This window comes from Balaenoptera physalus, assembly GCF_965194825.1.
Source record: "Balaenoptera physalus genome assembly, chromosome: 14".
Lineage (NCBI taxonomy): Eukaryota > Metazoa > Chordata > Mammalia > Artiodactyla > Balaenopteridae > Balaenoptera > Balaenoptera physalus.
The window spans coordinates 9,824,079-9,843,229 of NC_138893.1; the positions used below are offsets into that span (position 1 = coordinate 9,824,079).

At 37.7% G+C, this 19,151-nt stretch overlaps 1 protein-coding gene across 7 annotated transcripts in view; it reads left to right on the forward strand.

Annotated features, from left to right (window-relative positions):
- The window catches only part of ERO1B (endoplasmic reticulum oxidoreductase 1 beta), an 84,325-nt gene that overhangs the window by 26,670 nt on the left and 38,504 nt on the right, over nucleotides 1-19,151 (forward strand). For 4 of the 7 annotated variants that reach the window (XR_014252978.1, XR_014252979.1, XM_082423123.1 and 1 more), the window contains exons 6-9: nucleotides 4,890-4,963; nucleotides 10,662-10,782; nucleotides 10,920-10,966; nucleotides 18,181-18,192. Coding sequence is in view for 5 of the 7 variants with exons in the window: in XM_082423123.1 (XP_082279249.1) it covers nucleotides 4,890-4,963; nucleotides 10,662-10,782; nucleotides 10,920-10,966; nucleotides 18,181-18,192 (254 nt within the window). In the remaining 2 variants the exon portion in view is untranslated. The remainder of the gene's footprint in view (nucleotides 1-4,889; nucleotides 4,964-10,661; nucleotides 10,783-10,919; nucleotides 10,967-18,180; nucleotides 18,193-19,151) is intronic. The other 3 variants (XM_082423120.1, XM_082423122.1, XM_082423124.1) reach the window with 2 other exon arrangements.

Genomic DNA, 19,151 nt, shown 5'->3' on the forward strand with positions numbered 1-19,151 from the left:
AGAAAAGAGAAATGCCAAAGATGAATTTGAAATCCCCTATGTTTATTCCCCAATCCTGTTTTCTTCCCTCTTTCCTTAGAGATAACTGAATTTGGTATGTATCCAAGTTCATGTTTTTGTTTTTAATTTATATATATATAGTTTGTGTATATGATTTTATTTTTCCTTTATGTAAATGATATAATGTGATAATTAACATTCTGCAACTCTCTTTTTACACTGCACATTTTGATTTCTAGATATATCCATGTTAGAATGAGACAAATCTCTATGTTTTTTTAGCCAATAAATGGTTTTCATCATATAAATATGCCATATTTTGCTTATCTGTTCCCCTACTGATGGCCATTTAGGTTGTTTCAAATTTTTTACTTCTACAAATTGTGCCATCTTGAGCATCCTTGATAATGTTTTTTGTATACACTGGAAATAAAATTGCTGAACCCTAGGCTTGCCCTCTTGCAGCTGTTCTTCATGTTGCCTGATGGCTTTCTAAAACACTTGTGTGGCTATGTATGGCCTCCAGCACTGAGAATTTGCTTTGTTCTCCACATCCTTGCCAAAAATTGGTAATGTTTGATAAGTGCAAAATAGTATCTCATTTTTGCTTAAGTATATTTTGTTGATTATTAGTGAGTTTGGGCATTTTTTCCTCTGTTTATTGGGCATTCCGGTTTCTTATTCATTCAACAAGTGAACGCCTACAATATGCCAGGTGCTATTCTAGGATTATAGTGGTGTAAGTGGGATACAAATTCCAGCCCTCCTGCAGCTTAATCCTAGTCAGAGATGTGCAAGAAACAAGTAAAGTTAGTGCTAAGTAATAAAATGATGATGAGTGCCAGGCAGAAAAATAATGCAGGGAAGAGGGAGAGAGAGGGCTAGGGGTGAAGGTGGTTGCACTGTTTTAAATTGTTGGTCCAAGAAGGCCAACAATTTGCCTGTGATAACAGCCAAAGCGCTCATGAAGGCCTGAGTCATAATGTGGCTGCCTGGGCAGATAGGGGGTGGGGAACAGTAGTCCAGGCATGCATATTGGTTAGTAAAAGGCCCTGAGGCCGGAGCTTGCCTCGACTGCTTGGGGAAGCACAAGGCCAGTGTGGCTGGAGTACAGTGAACAAGGACAAAGCAATAGAAGACAAAATCAGAAGATGCTAGGGATGGGATGGGGCAGGAGTAGGGTGGGGTGGAGATCTTGTAGCATCTTGAAGACACTTATTATGAATATTGCTTTTAAAACTGAGTGGAATGAAAAGTCATTGGAGGATTTTGAGAGAGTGTGTTGGGGAGCCAGGTGTTATGTCGTGGAAGCCTGCTTTATGTGGTTATTGTAGTAATCCTTGTAAGACGTGATGGTGGTTTAGTTTAGGCTGGGGTCATAGCAGTGGGAATGATGAGAGGTGGTCAGATTCTGGATAGATTTTGAAGGTAGAGCTGAGAGTATTTGCTGAAGGATTGGATGTAGGGTATGCAAACAGACAGGAGCTAAGAATGATTACAAGATTTGGTTGTAAAAAAAATGGAGCTGCCATTTACTGAACTGGGGACACCTACCGGAGGAGCAAGTTTGATGGGAAATTTTAGTTCAACCTTGGACTTGCTAAGTTTGAGCTGCCTGTGAAATGTCCAGCAGGCAGTTGGATTTACAAGTCTCAATTTCAGGGGAGGGGTCTGGGCTGGAGATAAAATGTGGGAGTCATTCAATGAATGTGTGATATTTAAAAACCATAAACCTGAGTGAGATTACCAAGGAGAGAATATAAATAGAGGCATGATCCAGGGACTGGGCCTTAAGTTATCATAAGATTTTGCAGTAAATTGCCTGTTAATATTCTTTGCTATCTTTTCCTCCATTGGGGAAGGGGTGCATTTTTAAATTATTCTGCAGGCCTTCTTCATATAATCTGGTAATAATTCTTTGTTGCCTGTATGGGTTGTTAGGGCTTGTTTTTTAATTTTGCTTATGGATTTTTGTTGTTAAAAGTTTAAAGAATTAATAACTTCAGTTTAAGTTTAACACACACATAATAAAGTATACAAATCTTAAGTATAAAGGCTAATTTAATTTTACAAAGTGAACCAACTCTTTTAGCCACCATCCAGAACAATATACTTGCTACCCAGAAGATCACATTATGTACTTTCCTAGCCATTACCACCTTCCAGAGTTAATCATGAGTTTGAGTTATGTTAGTAAAGATTAGTTTTGCCCATTTATATACATGGAATAATATAGGTGTATTCTTTTGTATCTGGCTTATTTTATGTAACATTATGTTGAATAATATTATGCTGGATGTCTTGGCCATTTCACAAAATATTTAGGTGGATATTTGCTGGTACATTTGGTATGCATTTCTGTGGAGAATATACCTAGGAGTGGAATTAAGAACTGTCAAATGGTTTTCCAAAATGATTGTACCAAAATACATTGCCGCTAGTAGTAGTGTACAGGAGTTCCTCATTCCACAACTTCTCCGACAATTGGTAGTGTAATTTTTTTTTTTTTTTTAAAGGTAGAGGAATTGGGGACATTGTAAATTTATTTATTTATTTATTTATTTTTGGCTGTGTTGGGTCTTCGTTTCTGTGCGAGGGCTTTCTCCAGTTGCGGCAAGCGGGGGCCACTCTTCATCGCGGTGCGCGGGCCTCTCACTATCGCGGCCTCTCCTGTTGCGGAGCACAGGCTCTAGACGCACAGGCTCAGCAGTTGTGGCTCACGGGCCTAGTTGCTCTGCGACATGTGGGATCTTCCCAGACCAGGGCTTGAACCCGTGTCCCCTGCATTGGCAGGCAGATTCTCAACCACTGCGCCACCAGGGAAGCCCTCAGTAGTGTCATTTTTAAACAGCTTTATGGAAGTGTAATTGACACACAGTACACTGCGCCTATTCAAAGTGTGCAATGTGATGTTTTGCCAGGTGTACATTCACAAAAATCAGCACAATCAAGATGGTTATGTCTACACTCCCCAGAGTTTTCTCATGCCCCAGTGTAATCCCTCCATCCCATCCCTTCCTGTCCCTGTTTCCCACTTCAAAGATGACTACGTTAACTCACAGCACTGTCTTGATAGAAAGCCCTAGGTTAAGCCCAGGAGATTCTTCTGTAAGAAAGCCCTAGGTTAAGCCCAGGAGATTCTTCTGTAAGTACCGTGGCATCCATCTTCAAACTGACTTTTAGAAAAGCTGGACTAGATGATCTCTAAGGTTCCTTATAACTTGTTTATAAACCAAACTGGGCCAGCTCTATTAGCATTAGATTAACATTCCATATCTTTTCTGCTACCATGGCTTTAGGCAAGGGTTAGATGAAACAATCCAGAAAACTTCATCAAATAAGTGTGCTAAAAGTTCCTCTAAGTTAGTCATATTGCTAATAAGAAAATAGGCATTTATATCAAAATTGCTTTGTTCTTTACTATTTTCAGCAGAAGACTTATCTGATTAAACATAACTGTAGTTACCATTTTAGCTCTAACTAGAACTTAGGCATTCTTGTTTTATGGCATCATATATTTCAAGTGAGTCACCTATGATATAAAATTTTCCATTAACTTTTATGAAGTTAATTATATATTCCCATAGGAGAAAAAAAATCCCATGGTAAATTGAATTGGAAATTTTTATTGGTAAAGTTGTTGTAGTGCGACCAGCCTTATATACTTCCTGCAGTCGTTATGCTATGCAGCAGCTTCTCAAATACAAAATAAATTATTGGCTATGACAGTACCACATTTATGAATACCTGATTTATACTTGGTACATCATTTTTTTTTTTTTTGCCTCATTTTTTTTCCTTTAGTGTAGGGAATAAAGATGGGTATATATGCTACCATCATGTATTTAAGACAGAGAAGGTCTGAATATAGGTTAAAGTGAATATAGGTCAAAGTTTATTTGAATGAGTGTAGTTGTTCCTTTATCAGTTCTACAGGTCAGAAATCTTGATCATAGGACTTCCCTGGTGGTGCGGTGGTTAAGCATCTGCCTGCCAATGCAGGGGACACGGGTTTGAGCCCTGGTCTGGGAAGATCCCACATGCCGCGGAGCAACTAAGCCCGTGCGCCACAACTACTGAGCCTGCGCTCTAGAGCCCGCGAGCCACAACTACTGAGCCCGCAAGGCACAACTACTGAAGCCCACGCACCTAGAGCCTGTGCTCTGCAACAAGAGAAACCACCACAATGAGAAGCCCGTGCACCACAACGAAGAGTAGCCCCCGCTTGCCGCAACTAGAGAAAGCCTGCGCACAGCAATGAAGACCCAATGCAGCCAAAAATAAATAAATAAAATAAATAAGTTTATTAAAAAAAGAGAAATCTTGATCATAGATTTTGTTAAATGTGACGTAATGTGTAAAATGAATGATACACTGTGATGAAAGTGACATTGGTGTTACTAGGGGAGTAGCACATTGGATGGAAGATCCTAGAAATGCATTTTTTAGTATTTTGGGTTGTATAAGTAGAGAAGCAATATAAATTAAAAGAATTATGAAAGTAAACTTAATTCCTACTTTAGGAAAAAATAATACATAGTTAACTGCAATTTCTAAGTCAACTAAAAAGACCAACCTGAATTTCGTGTTTAACTACATCTTATATATATTTGTAAATTAGTTTTCTGGTCAAAGTAGTTATCATTGAACTAGGGCTAAAATAGTTTTAATATAGTTAAGAAATATAAATCACTCACAGAAATAAATATCTGTCTTTTGTATAACTTGTTTTAGTCATTCCTTCATGTGACTGCTAACTGAATTTGTAACACCATCTAATTAATAAAGACGTGATCTCAGATTATCTATTTTTAGTACACTAGAATACAGTGTTAAAGTTTTCAACTCCAGATTTAATCCTTTTTCTTTTTTATTCCTCCTTCCCATAGTAATCAAAGCAGAGAAGCTTTCATTGACTGGGCAAGATATGATGATTCACAGGATCACTTTTGTGAACTTGATGGTAATAAAAGAAACTATTGTAATTACATTATTTTAACTTTAACCCTTTTAAGACCCTTAAATCAGTGAAGTTACAGTCAGAGTTATAGCTTAAAGACACAGGATGTTGTATGTGGATCTTATTATTCATAATGGTGTTTATTGAGAACCGATGTTCCAGGCCCTGTGCTAAGTGCCTTAAGTACATTATTTCTTAGCTTTACAACTACCCTAATAGGTGTGTATTATTTTATATCTGGGGAAACTGAGTCTCAAAAAGACAAAGTAACTTGCCCAAGATCGCACAGTAGCAAGAGGCTGAGACAGGATTCAATCCCAGATCTGACTGAATCCCAAACCTGTCTTCTTTCCATTGTGACACCCCACCTCCTATGGACCTCTAATTCAAGCCACTTAGTTATAGGTCTGTGACCATGTTATAGAAATGTTCACACTCGAATTAGTTGGAGGTCTCAACAAACTAACGTAAAGACATCTTCCGATATCGTGGAGGACTCTAATTTGACTTCCCCACAGCCCTCTTTCCAAGAGTCCCCTGAAATGGAACAAATGGTAGTTCAGTAATAACTACCACTTCTTTTAACAGAAGATAATTGACGTGACTCAAAATTTTTTATCTATAGGAGAATACTCCCAGTAATTGTGTTGAGTAGGCTTAAGTCATTCATTTGGCCTCTCTTTACCTTTTACCTTGGTATTGTTATTTTGTGATGGTAGAAAAGAATTTGGGGTTCAACCATGCATAACTGAAAACAGGCAGCAGAAGTTCTTCTGAATTTTTAAAGCATCTAGCGTGGTTTGCTTTCTAAAGATTTTTAAAAGATTCTTATGTAGAATTGTGTTTTTAATGCAGTCTGTAATGGAATAAATTACAGGTTGCTTCTACAATAGTATGGTAAATTGGGAAGATGCTGGGAGAGGGAGTGTTATTACCATGTTTTATATGGTTTCAGCAAGGAAATTGTTAAGACATCTGAACAAAGTTTTTTTCGATATGATAATGGGCAATTCATAAATACCCCTATTATGGTATTTAGAATTGGCAACGGTTTTTTCAGAGCAAGCCGTTGTACCTGGGTAAGCACTCACATGGCTGACTACTCTTTCATTTGCTTTTTGGTTGTCAATCTAATTATATTTGAGTATTTAACACTCATAGTCACTTCATTCCAACTTCTTATGTATTCTTTTATTAAAATATTCTGGATAGTGCTTATTTAACAGGTTTTCAGATTAAAAAATCATTTCTGTGAATATATATTTCTCTTTAGGTATTTAGTAAAAAATACTACTCAATTGTAGAGTTTACTTGCTATGATTAAATTGAGGTGTTCTATTACCTGTCATCAGTATAAATAGTCTTAATTAATTTTTCAATAGTAGCTTCTTAAATCGTAAAAGTGGAAGAGGTGTCCTATAAAAATTTCCATAAAATCATCCTTTAAAATTTTTAGGATTACATATTAAAATAACTAGTTGTTTTTATATTTTTAAAATTAATTAATTAATTTTTGGCTGCATTGGGTCTTCGTTGCTGCGTGCGGGCTTTCTCTAGTTGTGGTGAGCGGGGGCTACTCTTTGTTGTGGTGTGCAGGCTTCTCACTGTGGTGGCTTCTCTTGTTGCGGAGCATGGGCTCTAGGCGCACGGGCTTCAGTAGTTGTGGCACGTGGGCTCAGTAGTTGTGGCTCGTGGGCTGTAGAGCGCAGGCTCAGTAGTTGTGGCGCACGGGCCTAGTTGCTCCGCGGCATGTGAGATCTTCCGGACCAGGGCTCGAACCCGTGTCCCCTGCACTGGTAGGCGGATTACTAACTGCTGCACCACGAGGGGAGCCCCTGTTTTTATATTTTATGTAATTCTTAAACACGTGAAACCATGCTACTAGTTGGATTACCACGATTCTCCTGGGTAGTAATGTTCATGTGTGTCCCAAAGATTTTTACCTACAGTTTAAAAAAAATACTATCAGAGTAGCTTTGGAGTCATTGTGTAGTTATTTCAGTATTCTAAAAATCATTAGATCAGGGACTTCCCTGGTGGTCCAGTGGCTAGGACTCTGTGCTCCCAGTGCAGGGGGCCTGGGTTCGATCACTGGTCAGGGAACTAGATCCCGCGTGCTGCAACTAAGACCCGACGCAGCTAAATAAATAAATAAATATTTAAAAATAAAATAAAATCGTTAGATTAAAAGAAAAAAATCTAAAGAATATTCACCCCAGTTTATTGGAATATAGTCAAACACCCCTGCTCTCTGCTGTTTTGTTTTTGGTTTTGTCATTATTTGAAAGGAAGAAGATCCTCATAGATCAAATAATAGGTTTTTAAATAATTCAGTGGTTTAAGATAAGCTGCTCTCCCTACCTCTATTTTTTTTTTTTTTGATATTGTTGTTATGCATCGCTTGCTGCTTCCTTTGCTTCAGGTTTCTGCTCAAATGTCACCTCCTCAGAGAAGCCTGCTGTCATAAAAGAGTAACCACTTTCACGCTCTATCTCTTTGCACTGCTGCCTGCTCCCAGAGTACTAAGAACTATGTGAGAAACATTATTTAGTTTATCTGTGTGTTGTCTGTCTTCATCTAGATTGTGAGCGACTTGAGAGCAAGGACCGTGTCTTTTTCTTCACAACTGTATCCCTATTACCTAGAACACTGCCTGGCCATGGTTCATGCCCAGTAAATATTTGCTCAATGAAGTAGTTAGTTCATAAATAACCTGAACAGTGTGATAGACTTTTACTTTTATTTTTTCCCTTAAAACAGGTTCATTAATACATTAAAAATATTGCTTAAAACACTAGTTTCTAAATCTGGCTGTGTATCAGAATTACTTGGATGCTTTATAAACTATAGATTCTCCTTGACTGAGGAAATTATGTTTTAATAGTGAGTTAGTAGCAGTTTGGGGTAGCAGTTGGAGATGGAGGCTTGTAGACTCAATCCTGAGTCCGTAACCTAATATTTTTTGTCTGTGTCCATAAGCAAAAAGCTTGCACGCTAAGTTGTCCTATGCAACCATTACGTATTAAGAGATATATGGGTTAGAAGGTGGGAAGGATGCCTGGCACCATAGAGCATGCAGTGTGGCCTCGTAACACTAACACTAAATTAGGACAGTGAAAAGAAAATTCAACTGGGGAAAAAAGGTGTACTTGAGGAGGAGGAAAAAATATTGGTTCAAGTTGGAATTCCCAGAATTAGGTATTTTGATTCAGTAGAAATTCTTTGAATCCTTAGGTGTTGGTTAGCATGGTCAAAAAGAAAGAATAACTTTGGAGCAGGTTTGTAGAGGGAGGAAAAAGAGAAAACTTTTTGAGGGAAGGACTTAGTGTAGGGATCCAAGAGCATTACCTGAACGTATGATACAGCTGTACAAATGGAAAGAAGTTATCGTTTGGGAACAATTTAATTATGATCATGTCACAGGTGGCCCTGGGACTAAGGATGGGTGTGTGTGTTTATAGGGAACCTCAGCCTGTGTATGCTTTCTCCCACATACGTTCCTCACTGTGGGTGTCATGAAATTCTTGTCAGTATAGGTCAGGGGTTGAGAAACTTTTTCTTCTCTAAATGGGCAGACAGTAAATATTTTAGGCTTTGTGAACCATATGGTCTCTCTTGCAACTACTCAACTCTGCCATAATAATGTGAAAGTGGCACATAAGCAAATGAACATGACTTGTGTTCCCATAAAACTTTCTTTACAAAAGTACACAGCAGACCAGACTTGGCCTGTGGGCTATAGTTTGCTGATATGTTCTGTAGGTTAACAAAACACCTTTTTCATGATTTGAAAAAGTATAAAAATTTTTAAAACAACTTGATTTGGGAATTAAGGGAATACACACTAAGAACATTAAGAACGTAAGTTTACTTAAGTACTTTAAAAACTGATATAATTGATTTTACTCATGTGACTTTCTACTCCCTTAGAGTATATTTTAAATCCATGTACTTTAATATTTGAATCCAGGGTTTTTTTTTTTTCTTTGTTGGTTGTTTAGTTTAATTGGGCGAAGAGGTTGATACTAATTCAGTCTTCACATTCATAAATGACTGTATGTAAGTGTAGGCTTATGTGCGTGCACACATGTTCTTTATACACGTGTATATACATGTCTGGGTACATATTTAATTAGTATTTCTAAAGCTTATATACATAACTGAGTCAATTTTGCAAGTGAACTTAATTAAGAACAACTCAAAGAAATTTAAAATATATAACAGAAATTAGTGAATTGTAAAACTTAAAATTTTACTGTAAAATCCATATTTTATTAACTAAATGATTTGAATTTTTATTTTTCAATTAAGATTTTTTAAATGATTGTTTTAAGTCCTGATCAATAAATGTCCTTCGACAGTTTCTGTTCACCCATCTGTAAGTTAACGTTTTCTGTGCTTTAACTTATTTAGTGGAATATCTATGTAATGTTAGTGCTGGAAATAGAGCCAGGACTCTTCAAAATCATGTTTTCACTGTCTGTAAGTTAGACACCACTCGTTTAGTAATGATAAGTTATGGTTATCTTTGCACTCTTTACACATCACAGAAGTATCGGGTGGTTTTGAAAGGCATGGACCAGGGTGCTGGGTTTTTCCCTTAGGATTATGGATCATCTCAATCTACGGTCACTGAACGGCCAATGAGTATTTTCGACTGATAGCTAATGAAAGCGAGAGGGGCCATATTTTAATGACCGTGTTCCTGTTTCAAGTCAGGTGTCTACATACCATTGATTTAATACCGTGACACCAAAAATTAGGAAACATTTACATAAAAGAATACATCCATGCCAGTATACATAGCATTTCAGCTTATAGGTGGTATTAGCATAGATTTGTGAAGCATAGTCATTATAATTTTTCTGTAGATAGCAAAGCTTTTTGTGTGCTTCCCTTTTCTACCCAGAATGTGACCATTAAGACCACTTTTCTTTATCTTTTGTGTCCCGCAGAGATCTCTATCAAAATGTTGTCCAAATAGTGGAGATCTAGTAAATACTAATTTGAGTTTCAACACAGAAAATGGTTATTTAATTTTAAATGTGTTAATAAATTCTTGAAGTTGTGCCTACTCACCAATATGTTAACCAATTAATATGTTAACCAATATATTAACATTGGTAAAAATAAATTTGTAACTTTTTTTTTTTTTACTACAACATTGTGTAACTCTATGAATGATCGAATTTGAATCACAAAATTACTGCACCATTTACTTCCTAAGTCCAAGCAGAAAGTATCAGGGAAATCTTTTTTTTTTTTTTTTTTTTTTTAGATACAATATATGCAAACAAAATAAATGTTTTAAGTATGTGTTTAGGTAGATATATACTTAGGGGGGCAATCACGTAAAATATTAAGAACAGGTTATGATTCTGTTAGGTCTTTTCAGTCCTAGTGGTTAAAACTTAAGAAATGATTAATGCCTCTAATAAGGGTAAAGCCTGTTACATTACGTAAGAGGGCATTGAGCGTCCAAAAGAAAGGGAGCAGTTATTTTTCCTCTCTCAAGTTCAAGTTATTATAAGTCCTGGGTCAAGGACAGTCACAAGTGTGCTAACCACTCTACCATTTAAGTTGGAGATGACTTGAAAGTGTAGCATTTCTCTAACCTTTGGATAGTCCTGTTTGCTTTGTAATGGTAAATTTTAGATAAATAGTGAAATGTGGATGGTTTTATGAATTGTTTCTTGTTCAGATGAGAGATCTCCAGCTGCTCAGTATGTAGACCTTTTGTTGAACCCTGAGCGTTACACTGGCTATAAAGGGTCCTCTGCGTGGAGAGTGTGGAACAGCATCTACGAAGAAAACTGTTTCAAGTAACTGGAGGGGGTAGGGGAAGGAGGAGGATTGACTAGCGGGAGGGTGGAAGAAGGGGAATACTTGTTTCTCTTGGAAAAAATGACATCAAAATGTCAAACCATTTTACGTTTGAGTTTTGTATTTTCTTTTTCAGGCCTCGATCTGTTTATCGTCCTTTAAATCCTCTGGCACCCAGCCGAGGTGGGTTTTTGGTACATTTTCATGCTTTTAGAAATTGTTTACAAGATACCTTTGTAATTATATGTTGAGAAAATTTTCAACTATTTTATATTTTTGCTTAATTTGAATGATCAAAAGTATAAGATTAGTTCATAGTTAGGTCTCAAGATTTCCACGTTTTATATAATTACTGTCATTTATTGACTGCCTGATATGTGCCAGGCCCTAAACTAGGAGCTATATACAAAATAAATTAGAATATATGAGCAATCCATATATATTAGAGATTCCTGGGGAACTGGTAAAAATCTGAATGCCCAGGCCCTGTCCCATACCAGTTGTCAGTCTTTGGAATTCGGACCCAGGCGTTGGTTTTTTTTTAAGCTCTCCGGATGATTCCAGTATGCAGCCACTTTCAGAACCAGTGGCTCATAGCGTGCTTCTCCGACTTCAATATGCATACAAATCGCCTAGGAGCCTTGTTAAATGCAGGTTCTGATTCTGTAAGTCATGGGTGGGACTCCCAGGTGATGCCCAAGTGCTGATGGATGCACGGCACTCCGATTCAGAAGGCGGCAGAGAAGTACCAGAAAGTTAGGTTGCCACTTTGCCACGTCAGGCTGTTGAGCGCATGAAATGTGGCCGGTGTGAAACTAAATTTTACATTTTATGTCGTTTTAGTTCATTTCAATTTAAAAACTGAAGCAGTATAAAATATTTTTGCCATTAAAGAGAACCTGATTGTTTTGGTAGAACTACTTTAACTCTTGCATCACAAAACAAATTGTTGATGTACTGCAGTGCATGTACACCTTTTACTTTTTAAAATGTGGATATTAGAAAACATTACAAATTTTTATTAGAAAAAAATTTTAATTACATACATGGCTGTTGTTATAGTTCTACGGGACAGCATTGTCGTACATAGTTGGAGGTTATTCAATATAAAATTATTAGGCATATCCTCAATCGATTCTCAATGAGGACTCAAAGCCTGGGAGCAGCCCTGTGATTGACGTGCCATTCTAATGCTTTCTTTAGCCCAGGATTGATTTAGGAATTTGAATTTCCTGGTCTAGAGCCATCTCTTTGGGCATTTCTCAGAACCGGAGAGACTTAGGAAGTTTGAATGAATGGGCTGCTCTCAGATGTGCGCTTACAGTATGGCCGATAGTCCTCCCAAATTCATCCTGAAACTGCTTGGGCAAGATAATCGGGGTGTGAAGAAGGTGTGCATGGCTTCTTACCCTTTGCCTCTTTTACTACTTTTACCTCATAACTTTTCCATTTTCAACTTAAATGTTTTTATTATACAAGATGTTATAAAAATTGAAACAATGCAAATGTTACATAAAGTAAAAAGGGAACGCTTCCCCCACCCCTACCTGCCCCCACACACTTTTTCTTTTCCGTAGTACAGAGTTTGGAAGGTATCCTTTCAGACCTTTTCTATGATCACTTACTCTTTTTTTTTTAACATCTTTTTTTTGGCTGTGCTGGGTCATCATTACTGTGCGTGGGCTTTCTCTAGTTGTGGCGAATGGGGGCTACTGTTCGTTGCGGTGCGCGGGCTTCTCACTGTGGTGGCCTCTCGTTGCGGAGCACGGGCTCTAGGCGTGCAGGCTTCAGTAGTTGTGGCTCACGGGTTCTAGAGCGCAGGCTCAATAGTTGTGGCACACGGGCTTTGTTGCTCCGCGGCACGTGGGATCTTCCCGACCAGGGCTTGAACCCGTGTCCCCTGCATTGGCAGGCGGATTCCTAACCACTGCGTCACTAGGGAAGACCTTTTTTTTTAACATCTTTATTGGAGTATAATTGCTTTACAATGTTGTGTTAGTTTCTACTGTATAACAAAGTGAATCATCTATACGTATACTATATCTCCCCATATCCCCTCCCTCTTGCGTCTCCCTCCCACCCGCCCTATCCCACCCCTTTAGGTGGTCACAAAGCACTGAGCTGATCTCCCTGTGCTATGCGGCTGCTTCCCACTAGCTATCTATTTTACATTTGGTAGTGTATATATGTCCAGACTACTCTCTCACTTCGTCCCAGCTTACCCTTCCCCCTCCCCATGGCCTCAAGTCCATTCTCTACTTCTGCGTCTTTATTCCTGTCCTGCCCCTGGGACAGGACCTTTTTTTTTTCTTTTAGATTCCATATATATGGATCACTTACTCTTAAAGCAGAAAATATAATTGTTCATTTAATAAAAGCATCAAAACCTAAGAAATACTTCACTTCCAATGTTATGATAAACTAGAGACATGAGGCTGTAGGAAAGATGAAGAGAGGAAGGAAAGTGAATAGAGAAAAGGATAGAGGGAGGAAAGAGGAGCAGAGAAAAAACAAGTGTAGAAGAGGGAGACAAAAGACTAGGTAAGGGAGAGAAGGGGTCCTGGGTGATAAGTGGGTACTCCAGGAAGTAATGCAGTAGCTCTCGCTAATGCTGTTTATATGCTTTCTCCACTGAAACTGCCAATTGTCGATTAATGGCTGTTTACTATTTTTTTTTGAATTTTTGAATTTTATTTTTTTATACAGCAGGTTCTTATTAGTCATCCATTTTATACACATCAGTGTATGCATGTCAATCCCAATCTCCCAATTCATCACACCACCACCACCACCCGCCGCTGCTTTCCCCCCTTGGTGTCCATACGTTTGTTCTCTACATCTGTGTCTCACTTTCTGCCCTGCAGACTGGTTCATCTGTACCATTTTTCTAGGTTCCACATATATGCGTTAATATACGATATTTGTTTTTTTCTTTCTGACTTACTTCACTCTGTATGACAGTCTCTAGATCCATCCACGTCTTTACAAATGACCCAATTTCGTTCCTTTTTATGGCTGAGTAATATTCCATTGTATATATGTACCACTTCTTCTTTATCCATTCGTCTGTCGACGGGCATTTAGGTTGCTTCTGTGACCTGGCTATTGTAAATAGTGCTGCAATGAACATTGGGCTGCATGTGTCTTTTTGAATTACGGTTTTCTCTGGGTATATGCCCAGTAGTGAGATTGCTGGGTCATATGGTGATTCTATTTTTAGTTTTTTAAGGAACCTCCATACTGTTCTCCATAGTGGCTGTATCAATTTACATTCCCACCAACAGTGCAAGAGGGTTCCCTTTTCTCCACACCCTCTCCAGCATTTGTTGTTTGTAGATTTTTTGATGATGCCCATTCTGACTGGTATGAGGTGATACTTCATTTTAATTTTGATTTGCATTTCTCTAATAATTAGTGATGTTGAGCAGCTTTAATGTGCTTCTTGGCCATCTGTATGTCTTCTTTGGAGAAATGTCTATTTAGGTCTTCTGCCCATTTTTGGATTGGGTTGTTGGTTTTTTTAATATTGAGCTGCATGAGCTGTTTATATATTTGGGAGATTAATCCTTTGTCCGTTGATTCGTTTGCAAATATTTTCTCCCATTCTGAGGGTTGTCTTTTTGTCTTGTTTATGGTTTCCTTTGCTGTGCAGAAGGTTTTAAGTTTCATTAGGTCCCATTTGTTAGTTTTTGTTTTTATTTCCATTACTCTAGGAGGTGGATCAAAAAAGATCTTGCTGTGATTTACGTCAAAGAGTGTTATTCCTGTGTTTTCCTCTAAGAGTTTTATAGTGTCCGGTCTTACATTTAGGTCTCTAATCCATTTTGAGTTTATTTTTGTATATGGTGTTAAGGAGTGTTCTAATTTCATTCTTTTACATGTAGCTGTCCAGTTTTCCCAGCACCACTTATTGAAGAGACTGTCTTTTCTCCATTGTATATCGTTGCCTCCTTTGTCATAGATTAGTTGACCATAGGTGCGTGGGTTTATCTCTGGGCTTTCTATCTTGTTCCATTGATCTATATTTCTGTTTTTGTGCCGGTACCATATTGTCTTGATTACTGTAGCTTTGTAGTATAGTCTGAAGTCAGGGAGTCTGATTCCTCCAGCTCCACTTATTTCCCTCAAGACTGCTTTGGCTATTCGGGGTCTTTTGTGTCTCCGTACAAATTTTAAGACTTTTTGTTCTGGTTCTATACAAAATGCCGTTGGTAATTTGATAGGGATTGCCTTGAATCTGTAGATTGCTTTGGGTAGCATAGTCATTTTCACAACATTGATTCTTCCAATCCAAGAACATGGTATATCTTTCCATCTGTTGGTATCATCTTTAATTTCTTTCATCAGTGTCTTATAGTTTTCTGCATACAGGTCTTTTGTCTCCCTAGGTAGGTTTATTCCTAGGTATTCTTTTTGTTGCAGTGGTAAATGGGGGTGTTTCCTTAATTTCTCTTTCAGATTTTTCATCATTAGCATATAGGAATGCAAGAGATTTCTGTGCATTAATTTTGTATCGTGCAACTTTACCAAATTCATTGATTATATCTAGTAGTTTTCTGGTGGCATCTTTAGGATTCTCTATGTGTAGTATCATGTCATCTGCAAACAGTGACAGTTTTACTTCTTCTTTTCCAATTTGTATTCCTTTTATTTCTTTTTCTTCTCTGATAACTGTGGCTAGGACTTCCAAAACTTTGTTGAATAATAGTGGTGAGAGTGGACATCCTTGTCTCGTTCCTGATCTTAGAGGAAATGCTTTCAGGTTTTCACTGTTGAGAATGATGTTTGCTGTGGGTTTGTTGTATATGGCCTTTATTATGTTGAGGTAGGTTCCCTCTATTCTCACTTTCTGGAGATTTTTTATCATAAAAGGGTGTTGAATTTTGTCAGAAGCTTGTTCTGCATCTATTGAGATGATCATATGGTTTTTATTCTTCAATGTGTTAATATGGTGTATCACATTGATTGATTTGCGTATATTGAAGAATCCTTGCATCCCTGGGATAAATCCCACTTGTTCAAGGTGTATGATCCTTTTAATTTGTTGTTGGATTCTGTTATTTTTGTTGAGGATTTTTGCATCTATATTCATCAGTGATATTGGTCTGTAATTTTCTTTTTTTGTGGTATCTTTGTCTGGTTTTGGTATAAGGGTGATGGTGGCCTCATCGAATGAGTTTGGGAGTGTTCCTTCCTCTGCAATTTTTGGAAGAGTGAGAGGGATGGGTGTTAGCTCTTCTCTAAATGTTTGATAGAATTCACTTGTTAAGCCATCTGGTCCTGGGCTTTTGTTTGTTGGAAGATTCTTAATCACAGTTTCAATTTTATTACTTGTGATTGGTCTGTTCATCTTTTCTATTTCTGCTTGGTTCAGGCATGGAAGGTTATACCTTTCTAAGAATTTGTCCATTTTTTTCCAGGTTGTCCATTTTATTGGCATAGAGTTGCTTGTAGTAGTCTCTTAGGGTGCTTTGTATTTCTGCAGTGTCTGTTGCAACTTCTTTTTCATTTCTAATTTTATTGATTTGAGTACTCTCCCTGTTGATGAGTCTGGCTAATGGTTTATCAATTTTGTTTATCTTCTCAAAGAACCAGCTTTTAGTTTTATTGATTTTTGCTATTGTTTCCTTCGTTTCTATTTCATTTATTTCTGCTCTGATCTTTATGATTTCTTTCCTTCTGCTGACTTTGGGTTTTGTTTGTTCTTCTTTCTCTAGTTCCTTTAGGTGTAAAGTTAGATTGTTTATTTGAGATTTTTCTTGTTTCTTGAGGTAGGCTTGTATTCCTATAAACTTCCCTCTTAGAATTGCTTTTGCTGCATCCCATAGGTTTTGGATCATCATGTTTTCATTGTCATCTGTCTAGCTATTTTCTGATTTCCTCTTTGATTTTTTTCAGTGATCTCTTGGTTATTTAGTAACATATTGTTTAGCCTCCATGTGTTTGTGTTTTTTACATCTTTTTTCCCTGTAATTGATTTCTAATCTCAATTCTAATCTCAGTAGCATGTGGTCAGAACAGATGCTTGATATGATTTCAATTTTCTTAAATTTACTGAGACTTGATTTGTTACCCAAGATATGATCTGTCCTGGAGAATGTTCCATGTGCACTTCAGAAGAAAGGATAATCTGCTGTTTCTGGATGGAATGTCCTATAAGTATCAATTAAATCTATCTGGTCTATTGTGTCATTTAAAGCTTGTGTTTCCTTATTAACTTTCTGTTTGGATGATCTGTCCACTGGTGTAAGTGAGGTGTTAAAATTTCCCACTATTACTGTGTTACTGTTGATTTCCTCTTTTATAGCTGTTAACAGTTGCCTTCTGTATTGAGGTGCTCCTATGTTGGGTGCATATATATTTATAATTGTTATATCTTCTTGGATTGATCCCTTGAGCATTATATAGTGTCCTTCCTTGTCTCTTGTAACATTCTTTATTTTAAAGTCTGTTTTATCTGAGTATTGCTACTTCAGCTTTCTTTTGATTTCCATTTGCATGGAATATCTTTTTCTATCCCCTCACTTTCAGTCTGTATGTGTCCCTAGGTCTGAAGTGGGTCTCTTGTAGACAGCATGTATATGGGTCTCGTTTTTGTGTCCATTCAGCAAGCCTGTGTCTTTCGGTTGGAACATTTAATCCATTCACGTTTAAGGTAATTATCAATATGTTCCTAGTACCATTTTCTTAATTGTTTTGGGTTTGTTTTTGTAGGTCCTTTTCTCCTCTGTGTTTCCCACTTAGAGAAGTTCCTTTAGCATTTGTTGTAGAGCTGGTTTGGTGGTTAATATTCTTAACTGTGTTTCTTCCACACTATTCCTGGCTTCCACAGCTAGCTTTCCAACATCTTTTTTCCAAAAATGAAATTTTCTGTCAGTATTCCACATGTAAAGCTAATCAAGACAGGGCTGCTGTGGAGCCTGAAAGCCCAGCCTTCTGGACTCTTCCCCACGTCTAGGCAGCCCTATAGCCCCTGCGGGGATGCTTGCACTGACTAGAGTTTGGGAAGTGCTTTTATTAAGGTGAATATGTGCTGAGGAGCAGTAACTTAAAAAAGAAAAGTACTCCAGTCTGGAAACACATGTTCAGAGAGAAGTGTGCATAATGACTAAAGGAGTGACTGTATATTTGTTAATTATTGAAACTAGTGGTCTTTATGATTGTTTAGTTACTCTCTGATACTATCTATTGCATAAAACATGTGTGAAAATCTTTTACTCTTTGGCCTATATTCTGATTAAGAAGTCTTATTTGCAGGGTAACTACACACTGAGCAAGGTTCATGGTATAATTAATAGTTTAACACATAGTAAGTTTTAATCCCATAAATAAATAGGATTGGAATCTGAACTGTGTAAGACATTTTCTAAAATCCTGTCTATTATTTTCTCTTTTAGGAGAAGATGATGGTAAGTTAAAAGTCTCATTTTATGTTTGCTTCAAATGTGGAAGAAATGCCTTTAATGATCAAAATTGGATTTTTTCCTGTTTTTAATTCAAAAGAAAGTATCCTGTTTTTTTTTTTTTCAGAAAATAGCTACCAATCAATGGTGACCAAAAAAATAAGAGTGTTTTTTATAATTTAAAGTTACCCTATGTTAAGGACTTCCCTGGTGGCACAGTGGTTAAGAATCTGCCTGCCAGTGCAGGGGACACGGGTTCGATCCCTGGTCCGCGAAGATCCCACATGCCGTGGAGCAACCAAGCCCACACCACAGCTACTGAGCCCGTGCTCTAGAGCCCACAAGGCACAACTACTGAAGCCCGCGTGCCTGGATCCCGTGCTCCACAACGAGAAGCCACCGCAATGAGAAGCCCGTGCACCGCAACAAAGAGTAGCCTCCGCTCGCTGCAACTAGAGAAAGCCCGCACACAGCAACCAAGACCCAACACAGTCAAAAATAAATAAATAAATAAATAAATTTATTTTAAAAAATAAATAAAGTTACCCTATGTGTCAAGGGCACTGTGATGGGCATTGTAAAGGATAGAAAGATGTATAAAACATGCCTTCCCTCTAGGAGCTAAACATATGTATAGTAGGAATGATAAGCACTGTACTTAAGTGATAATAAAGAAGTATTACATACATAGTACAACAGTAGGTGGTGTAGCTCTTCAGAGGTAGAACAGATCCTGCCTCACTAGGAAAATTTACTGGAGGAGGTGGCATTTGAGATGGACTTGAATGATGGACTGATTTAAAGCCAGTAGAATTGGATAGTGTGTGCTACTTGGATGACAGCATGGACCAAGGGGTTGAGAAAGGAAAAACAAGGCATGTTAGGGGAGAGTAGGAAAGACTTCATATATGGGGTAATTTAAAATTAGAAAGATGAGTAGAGGCCAGATTATTGAGGACCTTAGG